This window comes from Camelus bactrianus, chromosome 10 (genome assembly GCF_048773025.1).
Source record: "Camelus bactrianus isolate YW-2024 breed Bactrian camel chromosome 10, ASM4877302v1, whole genome shotgun sequence".
NCBI classification, from domain to species: domain Eukaryota; kingdom Metazoa; phylum Chordata; class Mammalia; order Artiodactyla; family Camelidae; genus Camelus; species Camelus bactrianus.
In genome coordinates this window covers 24394656-24413197 of record NC_133548.1, presented here as the reverse complement: position 1 = coordinate 24413197, position 18542 = coordinate 24394656, and the positions used below count along the sequence as shown (strand labels likewise).

General features: G+C 38.6%; 1 protein-coding gene across 1 annotated transcript in view; it reads right to left on the bottom strand.

The window, feature by feature from the left end:
• FBXO3 (F-box protein 3) overlaps nucleotides 1-18066 on the bottom strand; it is a 30677-nt gene extending 12611 nt beyond the window's left edge. Inside the window, exons 1-6 of the mRNA XM_010964698.3 lie at nucleotides 17911-18066; nucleotides 13756-13845; nucleotides 11703-11866; nucleotides 3099-3213; nucleotides 1338-1542; nucleotides 191-236 (exon numbers count right to left, since the gene is read on the bottom strand). Coding sequence (XP_010963000.1) covers nucleotides 191-236; nucleotides 1338-1542; nucleotides 3099-3213; nucleotides 11703-11866; nucleotides 13756-13845; nucleotides 17911-18014 — 724 coding nt within the window. The 5' untranslated portion in view covers nucleotides 18015-18066. The remainder of the gene's footprint in view (nucleotides 1-190; nucleotides 237-1337; nucleotides 1543-3098; nucleotides 3214-11702; nucleotides 11867-13755; nucleotides 13846-17910) is intronic.
• Between the last annotated feature and the right edge of the window lie 476 nt (nucleotides 18067-18542).

Sequence of the window (18542 nt, the reverse complement as noted above, 5' to 3'; positions counted from 1 at the left end):
AGGTTGTAAAGGCATGGCTTTTTTCCAAATAGAAACCAAATTCAAATACAATACGAGGGCTATTCTAATGAGAGACTAGATATAGTACTTTATGAACCAGCAAGCTTTAAGAAATATGAAATCGCTAGCTACCAACTTGAATATTTTTGACCAAAAGGAAGAAGGGAAAAAGAAGACTTTTTTCTCCTACCTATGATAAACATGTCAATAGCAGCTGGATTCCGAGCCATTTGGTCCTAGTGAGAAAAAGAATATTACAACTGAGCAAAATACATTTTACTTAATTTCTCATTGTTCACTATCTGTATCCTTCCCTGGGGACAAGGCAAAACAGATAAAAATAACTTAAGTGCTCCACCCAACACTCAGACATTTCTCACACTTTTCAGTTCCTGCTCTTTTGATTTCTGTATTTAAGCTCTTCCTATCAAGTCCTTAGAAGAGTGCAGGTACTTCTCAATAACAGTTAAAGTGCTTATATACTGCTATTACTGTTACAATAAATTAAAAAATTATCCTTCAAGAAAACAATTAGGAAGTTAAAACGGTAAGAAGATATATGGCCTATGAACCCAGAAGACAGAGCTTTGGATTCAGTCAAGACACCTGAATGATTCTAGATTAGTCACTTCTCTCAGTAAATGCAGAGACTAAGTCATTATCCTATAAAAGATGTGAAAATGCTCAGAAAAAAAAAAACTTAACAGCTATGCAAGCTCTTTAAATAATTCAAATGTTATATGGAGTTACATGTCTCAGATAACTATGAAAAATGTTTTCTATTTTCAATTCCTCTTTTAAGTTAAAAGTTCACATCTAGGCAAAAATAAAGGCAGAAGGTCTGCAACTGAGGAATGACTAAGAAACCAAATGCCATGATATTTTCAGTATTTATATTGAAATCATAACAAAAGTCTCCTAAGAACAATCTACATTTTCAACAACTCAAATACCTACTGAAGAAAGAGTTTAGAATGTTTCTACTATACTTAGAACTTGAAGCAAATGATGTTCAAAAGTTAAATTTTTTAAGTTAGAAATGTATAGTACAGTTAGTCACTTCAACAAAAAGCTCACTAGTTTTCCTTAAACTTAAAGTGATGTAACACAAATCACAGCTTCCCCTCTGTATGTACAAGTTTGCATTGCTTGTCCATTGGTAAAATTTTCTTTTGACATTCCACGCCATTATATCAGAATACTAGCCCCCTAGTTAGACAGGTCTATAATTAAGTTGCATAACGCTCTATACCCATTCTACAACCTGAAAATTCCTAATGCACACTTTTATACGCTCATACCACTTACAGCCACGTTTAGGCATACTTCCTACTTACTGGACATTGGTAGAAGACTTCATTTTTGTTTCGGCCCTCCGCAGCTTCCACTGCTATATACTGACTCAAACCAGTATGTATGCAAAATGTTAAAGGGAGACAGTATTTCAGTCCCTGTCTCTGCTGGAAGCCTCCAGCAGCCGTATCAACATCCAACAAATCCTCAGAACGATAGTGATTAGACAGCGCCATGCTTCCCAGCAACCTGAAAATACAGACTCAAAATTTAATCAATTGCAATGCCAAAAACCCAGCTGTGCTTCATCTTTTTGATGAATAATAATTTCACTTTGACAACTTCAAGAGAACTGATAACATGTCAATTCAAACCGAGAATACCCAAAACATCACAATTTCTGTATATATTAAATTCAAACTCTTGAGTGGAAAGATTCTGATGTAAATTAAAAGCCTAAATGTCTAAACTGTATAAACGTCAATCTTTTAAAAAGGAACTAGTGTTACTGCTTTCAAAAACCTATCCTACCATAAACTGCCAGTGTTTTTCTATACATGCATGTATGACTAGTTTAATGTTTAAAGGGGTAAATTCTCTCTGACACCTTTATCTTGATACAACCTTTAACTTACCCTATCCTACCAGACAGTATAGGTGTAAATCAGTCTAAACCTTGTCCAAATTTTCAAAACCTTGGGACGTGTGGGGTCTAATTTCATCTCACAGAACACTACACATGACAATAACACAGGAGTCGGGGCTGGATGAGACTCCCAGCCTAAGTCTCACTGTTTGGGCGGACGGTAGATAAAAATCTCTGTGTTGGAATCATGACCTGTTTGTCATGGCAATTCTGAGCAACTCTTTTAATAAAGTTCCCTGCTGTTTGCTCTTGAAATATGACAATTTTTCAATTTTGTCAAGTTTCAGTCTGACAGGAAAATAGATTACAAAAAAAAAAAGCCACTAATTTAGGCTTAATCTAGTCCTAATGGCCCAATATTTGATTTTTGAATACCGCCTGTAATCTCAAGTGCGATCACCTCCCAGATTGTCTGCATTCACTAAACTCTAATCTGCAATGGTAACAGAGCCTCATATGATTCTTTGCACACACAGAGATACCATGTTCCAATAAGAACAATGCAAAGCTCTCCCTAAATTCTCATTAGCATGTCACAAGTGCAATGTCTCTGAAAACACTTAATTTCATAAAGGAACAAAAGAGTAGAACCATTCAAAGCATAGAGCTTTTAAAACCGTAAGCAAATGTGACAGCTAATGCATGGTCTGCTTTTACCAAAAGGTTCCACAGTGATATTTCATATCTTTTAGAAGTAAGTTTAAAGCAGTCCACTCAATTATAGGCTACGCTTGAATAGGACAAAATTATATTTTCCTTAGTTGAGTTATGTAGCTCTGAACAAATTATTGCTTTTTACATGTATGATGCATAGAAATTACATCAAGCTCTCAAAAACAATTTACTTGGCCTGTAATAAAATAAACATTTCAAGGGTTCAGAACAGTTTTAGTTAAATTATACTCATACACACATCTACCTTATGTCCCGTAGTACCCCCTCCAACAAGACTTCATTTTAACTATAAAGATGTGTTGATAAAAATGATGTTTTTGAGACATTTATTTTGGTAAAATCAAATTCAAGCTGTAGATTTTGTCTTATAGATTGCTACAATCTATACTCCTTTAATCTGTTAACTAACTATAAATACAATTTGTTTTCATTTCTAGAAAATAACTTGTATCATTAAAAATAACCAAAATAGTGAATTTCTTACCCAGGAACCACTAACTTCTGCCCGTTATGGATACGATATGAACATCGATAATCATCAGGAAGCTTGCAGCCAATCTGAGCTTCCACAGCATCCAGGTCCTCCTCTCGAGCACCCTCTGCAAATGCACGAGAAAAGCAAATTATGCAGAAACCCTAAGCCTTAAATCTCAGAAGAAATGCAATCTATCGCCTAGACAATGAGCAAGTGAATTCTGTCCAGAATATACTGCTGAAATATAAGGAAATGCACTGAAAGTTCAGAGAAATGTTACATCATTTTAGATGGGCTCTGACATTTGAAGGACTGAGCAAGCAAATTCCTCAATTTTCTCTTACTAGGGAAAACACTGGCACTAACTAAAATATGGAATAGTAGGCACCAATGAGACCCGCAATAATTTTTTCACATTACAACATAAACTTTAGAGCATATCCCATTTTTCTTTATCTAATATACTCACACTTCTCTATTTTAAAAACTCTCCAGAAGGTCTCTAAACTGATGTTGTTCAAGAGTTTTAACCTAGTCTCTTAATGGGAAATACAGAGCTTGGTGTAGGTTCATGCTATGAGGTCATTACCTAGGACTCAACTTTTCATGTTTGCAAGCTTGCCATACATTCTAGCTCTAGAAAGCAGTAACTACAAATACCAAGGGAAGAGATTCACTCCTAGCAATGGCCCACCAGGTTGCTGGACCAAACCTCTTGCTGAGAACTAGAAAAACTGAACAACAGAAGACTGGTTTCAAGGCTTTTGGAGAACTTACAGGCTGTGAGAGCTGGGGGTATGGGTGGTGGCGGAGGAGGTCCAGAAGAACAGGGAAACAGAGAGGAGAGCCAGGCCTTTGGAGCCACCTCGTCTTTGAGGCAACTGCCAATTCTGAAAGCATACATACAGCTGACAGGTCGAGAAGCTGAGCAAAGCTTTCAGCAGTACCAAAGGGTTGAGAGAATTTTCCAAAATTGATGAAAACATCAATCTTATAAACCCCACAGAGAATAATTACAAAGAAAATCATTATCTAGACACATTATTGGAAAACTGCTAAAAATCAAAGACAGAGAGAAATCTCAAAAGCAGCCAGGGAAGGGGAAAAGCCACAGTCGCCTTCAGAGGAACAACAATGACAGTTAAATTCTCAACAGAAACAACAGAACGGTATCTTTAGGTGCTGAAAAAAATTACCACTGACTAGAATTCTATATCCAGTGAATATATACTTCAAAATCGAAGATGAAATAAATACATTTTTTTGACAAAAAAAGATCTGAAAATACTCAGCAGTAGCAGTCCCTCATTAAAAATAAAATACTAAAAAGAATTCTTTAGGCAGAAGAAAAATGGTCCCAGATGGAGGCATGAAGATACAGGAAGAAATGAAGAGTAACCAGAAAAGGTAAACATGGAGGTAAATCTAAGGTAGTATTGAATACATAAAATAATGTTTCCAAGGATATAAGATATGTTGAAAATCAAAACCACAAAACTATAGCACAAAGACAGGAGGGAGGTCATTGAAATTCAAATATTCTCAGATTCTCTCATTGTCCAGTAAGTGGTAAAAACACTAAGTTACAACAGACTTTAAGTCAGAGATACACATTTTAATCTCTAGGCTAATCACTAAAAAAGTTAGATAAATAAGGAAGGAAAGCAGGTATGGAATAAGAGATAAGAAGAACGCAAAAAAGGAACACCTACTCACTTGACACAAATAAAAAATAGAAACATGGGCCCTTTTTTGCTCCCTCCTCTTTGGAGACGGCCCACACTCTGTCTATGGAGTGTGTACCTACTTTTACTTTAACTTGAGCACCCAATTCCAACACCTTTTCTTGCCTTTCTCTTGCCTTACACTCTATGTAAAATGTATCTTTTATCTACGTTTACTCAAAAAAAAAAGAAACATGGTATATTTTAATTCAAATATATTAGTAATTATATTAACTACAGACTAAATAATCTAATTAAAAGACAGACCAGATGAAAAACAAAACATAATTATAAACAAGAGGCACATCTTAAAGATGTAGATACAGAAAAGAAAGTTAAAATAGCTCTACTCAAATCATACAAGATAGACTTTAAGGCAAATAGCATTATTAGAGATAATGGAGGACTTTCTGTAATTGCAAAAAAGGTTAAATTCACTACACGGGTATTCTAACTAATTTTGTGCATCTAATAACACAGCTTCAAATTAAAAAGAATTAAAATGGAAAAAAAGATAAATCTGCAATTACAGTGGGTGTATTAGCTTTCTACTGCCACAATATTAGCAGCTTTAAAACGACACTCATTTACTATTTCAGTTTCTGTAAGTCAGAATTCTGGGCACGACTGAAGTGGCTCCTCTACTCGGGTCCCACAAGGCTGAATCACGGTGTAAACTGGGGCTGCTAGCTCATCTTATGCACCTTCTGCTTGGGGTCCTCTTCCAAACATACTGGTTGTTAGAAGAACACAGTTCCTTGCAATAGTAGGATGGAGGCTCTCAGCTAGGAGCCACCTGCCATTCCCTATCACCTGGCCCTCTCCACAACATGCCAGTTTGCTTATTCATGTCCAAGATAAAAGACACCCATTGCTTTGAATCTCTCTGACTTCTAGGGGGCCCAGTTCTTTTTAAGGGCTCATTTGATTGGGTCAGGCCAGCTCAAGATAATTTCCTTTTTGATTAATGCAACTAATTTGGAACCTTAATTACATTTGCAAAACCCCTTCACTTTTGTCATATAATATGACCTAATCACAGGACTGAAATCAATTATATCCACAGCACCACTCACTCTCTCAAGGGGAGGCTCTCATTGTATCAAGAATGTACACCAGGGATGGGAATCTTGGGAACTCTCTCAATTCTGCCTACCACAGTGAGAAATTTTAACACACCTCTCAGTAACTAACAGAACAAGGAGACCAAAAAACCTAGTAAGAGTGCAGAAGATCTGAACATGATCAACAGTTTTTGCCTAATTACATATATATAGCACTAAATGGCAATAATGACAAAATGTACATTCTTTTCAAGTGTACATGGAATATTTACCCAGACGGATTACATGCTGGACCATAGAACAAATCACAACAAATTTCAAATGACTGAAATCATACAGAGTATATTCTCTGATCTCAGTGGAATTAGAATATAAATTATATTAAAAAGATTACAAAAAAAGCCCCAAATGTTTAGAAATCAAGCAATACATTTCTATATAATCCATGGGTCAAAGAAGAAATCAAAAGAAATCAGAAAATATTTTGAACTGCATGTTAATGAAAATACAACATATTAAAACTTGTGGGATGAAGGTGAAGCTATGTTTAAAGGGAAATTTACAGGCCTAAATGCATTTGAAGAAAACAAGACAGGCTGAAAACATCTATGATCTAAGTGATAATCTCAAGCCAGGAAAAAAGTGACAGCAAAGTAAATTCAAGGAGAAGAAACCAGAGAAATTAATGAAATAAGAAATGAACATAGAGAGGATTGACAAAGGCAAAAGACAGCTCTTTGAAAATACTAATAAAATTGATTAGCTCCTACCTAGCAAAACTGATCAAGAATTACAGAGAGAAGACACAAATAGTATCAGAAATGGAAAGGTGAAATCACTATGGATCCAGCAAGCATTACAAAGCTAAGAAGATATTTTGAAAAACTTCATGGCAATAAATTGGAAAATGTAGATGTAGTGAACAATTTCCTAGAAAAACACAACTTATCAAAGCTGACATGAGACTAAGTAGAAAATGTGAGTAGTCCTACATCTGATAAAGAAATTGAATCCTTAATTTAAAACCTTCCCACAATGAAAACTCCAGGACTGAATGGCTTCAGTAGTATATCTACTAATCATTTAAGCAAGAAATCAGACCAAGCTTACATAAACTCTTCCAAGGAACAGAAAAAGAGGCAACACTTCCTGATCTTTTTACAAGGCCAGCAACATCTTGATACTAAAACCTGACAAGAACATCTCAAGAAAGGAAAATTACAGGCCAAACTCTTTCATGAACATAGAAGTAAAAACCCCAAATACGAGCAAATAAAATCCAACAGTATATAAAAAAAATAATATATGACAACCAAAGTAAATTTATTTCAAGAATGAGAAGTTGGTTTAACATTCAGAAAATCAATCAATATAATTCAGCACACTAACAAAATAAAGTAGAAAAGTCATATGATAACCACAAGGCTGGAAATGCATTTGAAAAATTCAAGTATCCACTTAAAACACAAAACAAAAAACCCTTTTCTCAAACTAGGATCAGAAGGAGCTTTCTTCAATCTGCTAAAGAGTACCTACTAAAAACTGACAGTAAACATCATCTTTAAAGGAAAAATGTTGAAAGCTTTCCCTCTGCAGTCAGAAAGATAAGTATGCTCCCTATTCATTTCTATCCAGCTTCGTACTGAAGGCTCTAGCCAGTTCAATAAAACAAGAAAAATAAAGAAAAGGCATTTAGGGATAGGAAAACTAGCGATAAAACTGTCATTATTCTACATCTTCAAGGAAATGCAAATTAAAACCACCACTACACAACCACCAGAAAGGCTAAAATAAAAAGAATATCAACATTAAAGTGTTAGTAGGAATGTGAAGTAATAAAACCACTTTGGAAAATGAACAGTATCTTTTGAAATTTAATACAAGCACACTCTACAACCCAGCAAACTCAATCCTAGATATTTATCTGATAGAAATAAGTTCATAAGTACATCAATAATGATTTACAGCATTATTTGTAATAGCCAAAGACTAGAAGTAACCCAAATATCCATCAACAGTGAAATGAATATATAAACTATGGTCTAACCATATAATGGACTATTTACACTCCAAACAAAAATGAACAAACTACTGTTACCACACAACACAACTGAATCTAACAAATGAAACAAATAATTCACACAAAATACACACTTAATCATGCAAAATATATGAAGTTCAAAAAGAGAGGAAACTACTCAGTGGCATTAGCAATCAGGATAGTGGTCATCCCTGAGAAAGACAGAGGGTTCTAGGCACACGTAATTACTCTACCTCTAGACCTGAAGGGTGTTACAGTGGGCATGTCCATAGTGTGATAATTCACTGAGTTGTTCACTTATGATCTGTACACATTTCTACAGGTTGGTCAACATCACTAGTGATAGCCTGTGGGTATCACATACCCCAAGATATGTGATGAGGACACTTCACCTTGGTGGTAATCTGAAAACCCATTACTCCAGTCAACCATGAATAATACTTTTTTAAAAAGTCACTTTGAGGGACATACTGCAAAATACATGACCAGTACTCCTTCCAACTGTCAAGATCATGAAAGGCAAGAAAAAAATGAGAAACTTCCACAGACCAGAGGACCCTAAGGAGACATGACAACTAAATGCAATGTGGTATTCTGGACTGGATGTAGGAATTGAAAAAGGATTCCACTGATGGAAAATCCGATGAATTCCCAATGAAGTATGGAGTTTAGTTAATAGTGATATCCCAATGAAGACTTTAGTTTGACAAATGTCCCACAGGGTGGTCCATTAGGGGAAACTGCAGCTGGGTGAGGGGTGTACAGGAACTCAGGAACTCTCTGTACTATCTTTGCAACTGTCTTGTAATCTAAAACTACTACGAAATAAAAAGGTTACTAAAAAAAGTTTAGTACAAAAGAAAACAAGCTGAATATGCTGCCTGAACCAGAAGGTGAATGAGGAAAGAAACTTTTATATAGTTAGTGCTACATATTGGACATTTAACATGCAACATTAAGAAAAGCTATAGCAAGACAAAAAAAAAAAGTAAAACAACAACAAACAAACAAAGCAAAAGACAATACAGTGTTTACAACACAGTGAAATCAAAGTTTAAAGGTGCGTTCTACTAAATAGAATTTGGGAGCCAGACAGACCAGGCTGAAATAACAGCTCTACCAATTACAACAATAGGACTTGAGCATCTGCGGACTTTGATATCCTCAGCTGGTTCTGGAACCAATCCCCTGAGGATACCAAGGGACGACTATACTGACTGTGATCCCTGGCAAGTTATTTCACCTCTTTTATCTGGTTTCCTCATCAGCAAAATAGAAGATAATAATACCACCTACCTCAGAGAATTACATTGAGGATTAAATAAGCTTCATGTACTTAATAAAATGCTTTATTGGCATTCAACGAGTATTCATTTACTTTCCTTGCCCCTGGCCTACTTATATGAGGAAGCAGTGAAAAGGAGCCAAGAAACCTAGATTAGAGCTCTCTGTTAGTTACTGGTTATGGGACCTTGCAAAAGTCACCTAAACTCTCAGAGCCCATTCCTTCACCTATAAAATGAGGGGACTGGTATAAACCAGGCATCGGCAAACTACAGCCTGCAGGCCAAGTCCCAGCCTGCCGCCTGTTTCTCCTAATAAGGTTCTCTTGGAACACTGCTACACACATTTGGTTTTGCACTGTCTATGGCTGCTTTGCCATAACAGCAGAGCTGAGTGGTTGTGACAGAGACCATCTGTCCCCTAAAGCCTAAAATATTTACTATCTGGTCATTCAAAGAAAAAGTTTGTTAATCCGGGTATAAATGATCTCCAAAGTCCTTTCCAGCTCTAAAAGTCTAAGCCAACACTTAAGGTTAATATGCAATTCAAAGATACATGATATATACCATTAGATAGATTGGTAGAAGGTATGTCAATATATCATGATTTCAAGATACTTCAAAAAATTTTCCCAAGCCCAATGTCTATTTGCTTTCCAAGCTTCCTTCCTATTTGTGATCTCTACAACCTCGAAACCAAGTCAGGGACTATGGCTCTTGAGTAGCTAGGTTCCTGACTCCATCCTAAAACTCCTAGGCCTACATTTCCAGAATCCCCAGCTTCTAGATATCAAAGCCTTTATCCTATCCCAACTCATGGGGAAGACCCCAGAGAACTGGCACCTGGGAGTAAAGCAGGGGGAGCTGTCAAAGAATTCTCTGACAACCTCACCTCCAACCACCAGGTACAGAGCAGTGAGCAGGGAGCCTGAGGATACCAAACTGAGTGTATGTGGGGTGGGGTGGGGGTGGGCAGATAAAGAAAAAGAAAAAAGGAAGAAGCTGTTATGTATCCTTAAGTTTCTTCCTTTCCTGGTAGCTCTGTGCCTCAAAGGAGAACCATGTCTACACTCTCATATTCCAAATATCCTAATATTGGACTAGCTCTCTAAGAGTCCTAAGACATTCTGAACAATGTAGGATAGGTCCCCTCTCCCTTCAGCTGCTATTAAGACCACAACTCTGGAGTCAGCCCTACATTCAAATCCTGGCTCTGACTTTGCTTTGTGATTGCACACAACTTACTTAGCTTCTTATGCCTCCCTCACCTATAAAATGAGAATAGCAATTACCTATCCTCACAGAATTTTAGCAACTTAAATGCAATAATACAAAGTACTTAGCTTAGTGCCTAGCTCTGTGTTTAGTAAGTAATAGCTACCGCAAACCCTTACCTATTTTACTTATTACCTCCAAATACCTATTTTCAGAATTATTTTCCTCTTGAAATTATTTAACACTACATACCAAGTAGATAATACTATTATTTTCTTCCAAGAAAAAAGCCATTAAAAATATTAATCAAGGATACTTTCCTTCAAAGCTCTACTCTCTCTGCCAAATCATTCTTTCTTCTACCTCCTAGCAATTCAGTTTTAAGTACCTGGTCATGCAATCATGATTTGTATGAAATTCATATTCGCATTCATATTTGCAGCAGAAATATGACATGTAAAAAGAATGCCACTTCAAAAGAGACCTTGGTTCAAAAGGAATACATTTGAGAAGAACTGATCCCAATTTCAGCTTAGCAAAACCAAAACACATATAAAATTCCTTTTAGTGGAGAAATTTGAAAAAAATTTGGAGGCTAAAGCAGATAAGCAGCAATATATCTGCAATCCATTTATGTATTTCTTGGGCATAAGTTAAAAATTCAAGCAATGGGAAATAGCTTATTAATATTTCTTGCCAAAATTGGACAATAATAGGAGAGAGAACACAGATTCTGGAGTCAAACAGACCTGGTTCAAGTCTTAATTTTCATTATTCTATAAATATCAAAACAGGGGTGGAAGTTTTCCCTACCCTGTGCTGCTCTTACATGTTTAAAGACCAAGTCTGTGATATTTGGTCTTTCCAAATATTAGACTGTCAAATAAACACTTTACAGAAAATAGGGAAGATGGCTGACACAGCAGGCAACTTTTCAATTACAAAAAAAAGGTCTTTTAAAAGAAATCACAATATTTATCCTCAAGCAGTTTTAGAATAAATAGTTTTTTTTTTAATGTGAAACAAATATAAGGATAAAAAAAGTTCAGCTTTCCTTTCTAATAAAGAATCATGTGGATCCTGAGATAGGCAAAAACAGGGCAAGCGCTGGACCAGGGTCCTTTTAGCAATACAGGCTTTCTATTTCCTTGTCCAAATGTGAATGGTGAACAGCAGATAATGTTGGATTAGCACAGACCAGCATAGATGATAGAAACCCAAAGTTATTTAAGCTATTTATACCATAGTAACTAAAATGGGGAAGGGAGACCGTGCATTTCCAATACCTTTCAGAGATAAAACCATCCGAGGACATCTGGGTTCCAAGTACTTCTTGAGATCATCCCAGGCCTTTTTAATAGCAGCATAATGGTCAATATATCTTCCTACATCAGAGTAAGTATCAATGAAGAGGGATTTCCAACACTGGTTCTTCTGTGTTTTCTCTTCCCTAAGTAGATTTAAAAAGTAAGATTAAAAATCTTTTGAAATGAAATTAGCATATATTTCAGACACTTACCAATGTACTTTATTAGGAATCTGTGGTTCCATTTGTCTTCCTTTTCATTTATTTTAGCTACAAGGGAAGACTAGATAGCAAAAAGTGGTATGTACATCACAAAATTTAACAAGAGTTATTGCTGGTATGGTGGGATGGTGAGTGACTTATTTTCTTCCAAGTGTTCTAATCCTTAATAAGATATAATGTGAATTGTATATGGGGTATGAATTTCAGCTTACTCCTAAAAACATGCTAACTATAATATTTTAAAACATATATGTAGTTTCTCTATTTTAGAGAATATTTAGAATCTAATGATACAATAATACTAATCTAATTTACCTACATTAGATTAGCCAGAGAATCACAGCATAACAAAGGAATCACATAATTCAATATTTCTATTTGGTACAATTCCACAAACATTTATTGTCTACTTAGCCAATGAGGACATTAAAAATAAGGCACACTTTTGGTCTTCAAAAAAACATACAGTCTAATCAGAGAGAAAGAATGAAGTATAAATTTAAGAGTCAGAAGTGGTACAGGATAAGGCAGCTAGAAAGGGCCTTAAGGTAATATACTAGTGAGCTTGGACCTTATCCTGTAGACAATGGAGAGCCACTGAAGGGTTTTCACAGGAGAGTTAAAAGAACAGAACTGTGGCTGTGGTGTGGGAGTGGTGTACACCAGAGGCACAGGGATGAGGTAGGTGGGTTTGCGGCACTCTTGGTTAAGAGATGATTAACTGAACTAAAAATGTGGTGGCTAGGTGAAATGAGTAGAAAGATTCAAAAAATGTACAGGGGCTAAAATGAGAAAGGCTTGGTAACTGAATGAATATAGAGAGAGGAGAGAAGAGAACTAGGATGATTCCTGTTTCTGGCTTGGATGCCCAGATGGACAACACTGCAATGAAGACATGAATGCAGGAGGATCAGGTTTAGGGATAGAAAAAAGAACAATTCAGGGTGTTGTGTGCCATGTGTGTTTTTTGGGGGCGGGGGCAGTGATGGAAGGGAAGTATCTCTTTATTAATCTAAATAATATACGTATGTTAGTGAAACCAAAAAATATCAAAGAACATATGATGAAAAACTAGGCAGTTTGCTGTTCTAAGCCCAAACCCTCAAAGGAAACTTCAGTTATTTCTGGAAGTAATCTCTACAATTCTAAATGTTTATGCCTCTAGTTCTTGATTTATCAAGTTTACACCTAGCTACTGGTACCCCAAAGTATAAAGATCAGGATACAGCAATACTTAAAATTCCCTCTTCCCTACTCTTTCTCCTCCCAATGTTTGGTGGGTCTGCTATTAATTTTTAGTTCTATCAAGTAGCTTGCAGCTTTAAATAATATATTTAAACCTCTACTTCTTGCTTCACCAACTTTCATCACTATGATTCCCCTCAATCTAAGAAAAAGATACTAGTAATCCTACCCTTTCTTTCACCTTTTCCAACTCCCACCTTCTGTCATCTACACTTTTTTATTCTGTCAGATTTATTAGCATTTACTGAATTCAGTGAACCGTATGGGCCATCCAAAGGAAGGATCCAGAAAACAGTTGTACAGACAGGGGTGGACATTCAGGTTTGGGAGTTAGAAGCATGGAGGGAGTCTCCACAGACTGCAAGAGTGCATACAGGAGACTTCACAGAGGGAGAAGGGCAGTGAGCAGAGGGCAGAAGCTTGGAGAATACCTGCATTTACTGACAGGCACAAGAAGAGCCATCCAAGGAGACAAAGAGACAAGGGTCAGAGAGGAGGATCAGGCTAGACTAGCATTGTGGAAGCCAAGGGCCAAATTCAAGAATACATGTTTCCCAAATACTCACTCAGATATCAGCCAGTATTTTTTGCAATGTCTTCTCCACAGCGGATCATGACTCGATAGCTGACTAAGTCTTCGACTGACATAGCAACAACTGGCAGTAACCAGATTCATGTTTAGAATAAAAGAAAACAGGAAAATAATTTTAAAATAAAGATGAAAATATTCAATGTTAAGTTTTGTTTTATTCCTTTTGCTTTTCTTATTTTCCACTTTCTACCCTTATAATTGCGAAACAGTATTTTCTAAAACCTGTTTAACATGTTAGCTAGTATAATTACCTTGTGAGTAGTAAAATCTTAACTATTTGAGTTCATACATAAACCCCAAAGTGTCTACAACTGAAATTTTCATACAAAAGTCTATAAAACATATAAACCATTAGAGTTCATTTCAAATCAGAAAGCTTTCCTATATTTATTATTGGAGCAGTTCATTTCTACATATAGAAAGAAATGTTATTCAAGTGTAAATAAAGTCGTTTTTCTTTTTTCTTTTTAAGATCTGTGAGACATTTGTATTAAATACACAGATCTTTGGTTTGTTCTAATTCTTTTCTTAAAGGAAAGAAATATTGTAGCCAAAACACTTTTTAATTACAGCAGCTATTGGAAAGCCCACCTATAAGAGGTGTCAGATTCACAACAGTTCTGATTCAGTTTCCACAGCTGCTCAAAAACATGGAATGTCAGAAACAAATGATTTTCTTATTATACAGAGATTTCTAATACAATAGTGCTCCAATCCTGTAAATCCTACCCTACATAATTAATTTGCAAAAAGAATGAAACTAAGGTTTTTTAAAAAATAGATTTCTATCCTTTTAGAAGAGAAATCACAAGTTAGAGAAAGTAGGTATTGAAAGATCTCACTTGGGCAATAGCTGATCAATTAAGGGACTCTTCAATCACATGGGGTTTGTGAAGGCCATGAGTGAGACATGTCAAAAAACAACTGAAGGTAAATAGAAGAGCCTTTGTATTTGTTTTTCAGATTTTACAGAAACATTCTCATCCTCATCTGCCAAGCTCAGGAGATGCCCAAACTAACAGTTGCAAATATAAGAATCCCTCCAGTTTGGGGAATTCAGAGTCCATTTCCTCTTCTCATCTCTCTCCCTCCACTGTCTCAAGTGTTAACAACATAAAAGATTGTCTGGAATATGCACCAAAGGTGATTGTGATACACATCAAGGATGAGATCTACTGTTCTAGAGGTTCTGACTCAGTCTGCATGGGGTGAGATCTGTACCGCAGGCAAGTGTGTATCTAAAAAGTGTCACATGTAATTCAGATACATAGAGGGTTAAGGGTTATGAATGATACACAATAAATCACTCTGGAAAGGAGAAGGAGATTCAAACTATGCCCTTTATATTATACAATGATCCCAATGGACTAATCCAATCCAACCCATTCCAGTTCAGCAAATAAGTACCCCAAACTTCACAGCTTAGCAATGGCCAGGACACTCGACAAAGTTGGGTGTATAGTGCAGGAAAGAAGTTGTGGTACACAGGAAACTTTTCTGTAGATAAAATTCAATGGTATTTGTGTCAACTTGCCTGGGCTAAGGGATGCCCAGATGGCTGGTTAAACATTATTTTTTGATGTGTCTGTCCAGAAAAAATTAGCATTTAAATAGGTGAACTAAATTAGCCAGATGACCCTCCCAATGTGGGTGGGCATCATCCAATCCATTGAGGGCATGAATAGAACAAAAAGGGAGAGGAAGGTTGAATTTGTTCTCTGCCTGACAGCTAAGCTGAGACATTGATCTTCTCCTGCCCTTGGCGCTCCTGGTTCTCATGCCTTCAGACCCAGACCAGAATCTACACCATCAGCTCTCCAGCTCTCAGCCCTTTAAACTATACAACCAGCTCTCTTGGGCTTTTAGCTTGCAGACTGCAGATCGCAGATCGTAGGACTTCTCACGTAGTAATTCACGAGCAAATACCTTATAATAAATCATACACACACACACACACTATTGGCTCTGTTTCTCTTAAGAATCCTAATACGGTATTCAACTCAGTTCACTTCCACAAACATTTTAGAGGGATCATGTCACTTCTGTTTAAAACTTTGACTACCTAAAGCATTTCAAATAAAATCTGATCTCCGCACCTGGTCCTGCATGATCTCACTAGTCTCTTCTCAAGCTACTCTGCCTGTGAGTCACTCCCTACCTCCTGCAACACCAGTCTTCTAGCTCCTCCAACAGGCTATGCTATTGTCCAGTCATCTTTTGAAAACACTGTTCCTTCTGCCAAGACTGCTCATATGCTGTCTTTCATATATGGCAGCTCCTTCCAATTTGAACAGATTCCTTAACAGAGCAATTGGTTTATTTCCTTCATAGCACATAGCAGCTCCTGTAATTATACATGTTTGTTTTTTCTGTCTTTCCCAACTAGACTGTAAGCTTTTGAGAGGGGCCTTATCTGTCTTGTTCACTAGTATATCCCAAACATTTAACAGGCTGGCACATAGCAGGCACTCAAAGAAAAAATCAGTTGAATAAATGGTGACAACAAAGGTAAACATAGTTTCTACATTTAAGAAATGCATAATCTATTTGGTATGGTGAATAAACAGGCAGAGGAAGGAAGAAGGTAGAGCTAGGACTCAGGAGAGGGCATCTTAAAGGAATTCCATTTTGCCAAGTTGAGAAAAGAGAGCAAGGCATTCCAGATAGGGTCAAGAGCTTAATCCACAGAACAAAAAAAACCCACAAGTTGTGGTATGCTGGCAGAGGTCTACTTGGCTAGAGTGGACTATGCCAAATAATGAGGGCCTTAAATGCTCCCAGAAGTTTAAAAGGTTATAATCTGTAAACAAGGGGCATTATAGGTTTTTGAGGAGGATGGCAGACAGCTCTTAGATCACTGTGGGAGCAATGTAGCCCAAAGATCAAAAGGGGGTGTGTATGTGTTATATTTCTAAGAGACTATATCAACAGAATATTTCAGATGAAAAGAGTAAACAGCTAGAAGAGACTTTTCCGAAGAAAAGATAAACTTTATTTCTCTGCTTTAGAACAAGCCTGAGCAGATAAAAATTTGTTTTCTAGAAAAATAAAAGTGTTACAGGTACTAATATAGATAGCAGCCAGAAACTGGAGTTTTCCCTCTGTCACCACTTAGCTAGATCAACCAACAGCTACAAGTAATTCCTAGAAGCCTGTATTTCTAAAAGGATGCCTGCCAACACAAGGCACAATCATAAAATGGCTACAATCCAATGGTTAATCCAAAAGACAAAACGAAATCTCGCTACCCATCCTTAAGAGGGCGACTCTGCCTCCTCTGCAAAGATACACGGTGGCATAAGAAAGGCAGAGCCATGCCACTAGCTGTCAAGGGTGTAAACAGCGCCGTTTCTTCCACTATCCCCAGCAGCCCCAAGCGCTGAAGGAACTAGCATTTAACCACTCTTACCAGCAACTGGTGTTTATTTTTGGAATAGATGTCAGTAATGTGGGAAACCCAAAGCGTACAGGAGAGAAGATGGTCACCTGTATCGCACCACCGGAAGTCAGTACCAAAACACAAAATCCAACACGCAGCCGTGAGCCGGGAGGCTGAAAGCAAAACAATCATCTCGCATAGAAGTCCGAAAGTGCGCCCTGCGAGATATTATGCTGCCGCAGAAGTCGCACCTCAAGGTTCAGAGGGTCGCCTGGCTCCTCTCGGGCATCTCACCTGCCCACTCTGGCGCCCGACTCCGCAGGTCCGGGACCCTGGCAGAGAAGAGGTCTCGGCCCGGATGAGGACCTTTCCAAAGTGGCCAGGGCTGGCCAAATCCGGCAAAGACCCCGAGGGCCGGCAGGTGCAGGGCGCAGGGGTCCGCGGGGCGGGAGCGGGGAACAGTACCTCCCCGCTTCCCACAGGGCCTCGCCGAGGCCTGGGAGAGAGGGCTCTCGACGCTCCTCAGGCCTGGGCCTTGGACGGGAGGACGACCTCAAAGCAGGGCCCTTTCTGCCCCCGTCTCGCCCCGGCCCCCGAGGGGCTCTGCAGGATCAGGGGAGGCCCCGGTGTCACCTTTTGGCTGACGCGGGAGTCCGGGTCCCGTCGGCGAGCGGGGCCTCAGTCCTTCCTGCCTTACCGCTTCCTCCCCCACCCATGACCACACCCGTGTCACGCGCATCATCCCATTACTTGATTAGGTCCCGGTAGTCCAAGAAGGATAAGATGAGGAGCAGGGGGTCGGTGGGCAGCGATTCTAGGGTCAGCGGCGCCGACTCGGTGTCCACGGCCGCCATCTTGCCTGGTCCGGTGCAGGCCTGGCCCCGCCCAGGCCCCGCCCCCCGCCGCCACCGCCCGAGCCGCTCCCCAGCCGCTCGCACAGGTTTGTTATGTAACGGACAGGGTAGCCCCGCCCATAGGGCGTGCCTGGGGGCGGTTCCTTGGAAGGTTCCGCCCGCCGCCGTGCCTGCCTGGCGCCAGCGCGCCAGAATTCCTCTGCACCTCATATACCCGCTCCGCCGACCTACGTGAACTCTGCCCGCTGTCCGCGAGCTCGCTCTTGGATCTCCCGGACTCTCTCCTCTCATTCTAGCACCTAAACTGGCCCAGCCCGGAGCCTTTGAGCCCTTGTTACCACATCTGCCCGAGTCACTCCAGCCCTCATGCGAAATTTTACACCCAGTATTCTCCAAGCGTGGCCCCAAATCTCACAATAAGTTTTCTCCGCCCTTGGCCCCCAAATCCGTCTCTTCTCTTCGTTTTCCGACCTAGAAATCCCTCATTTCTTTCTTCAGCCTTCGTCGCCCAGCCTAAATTCTATCAGC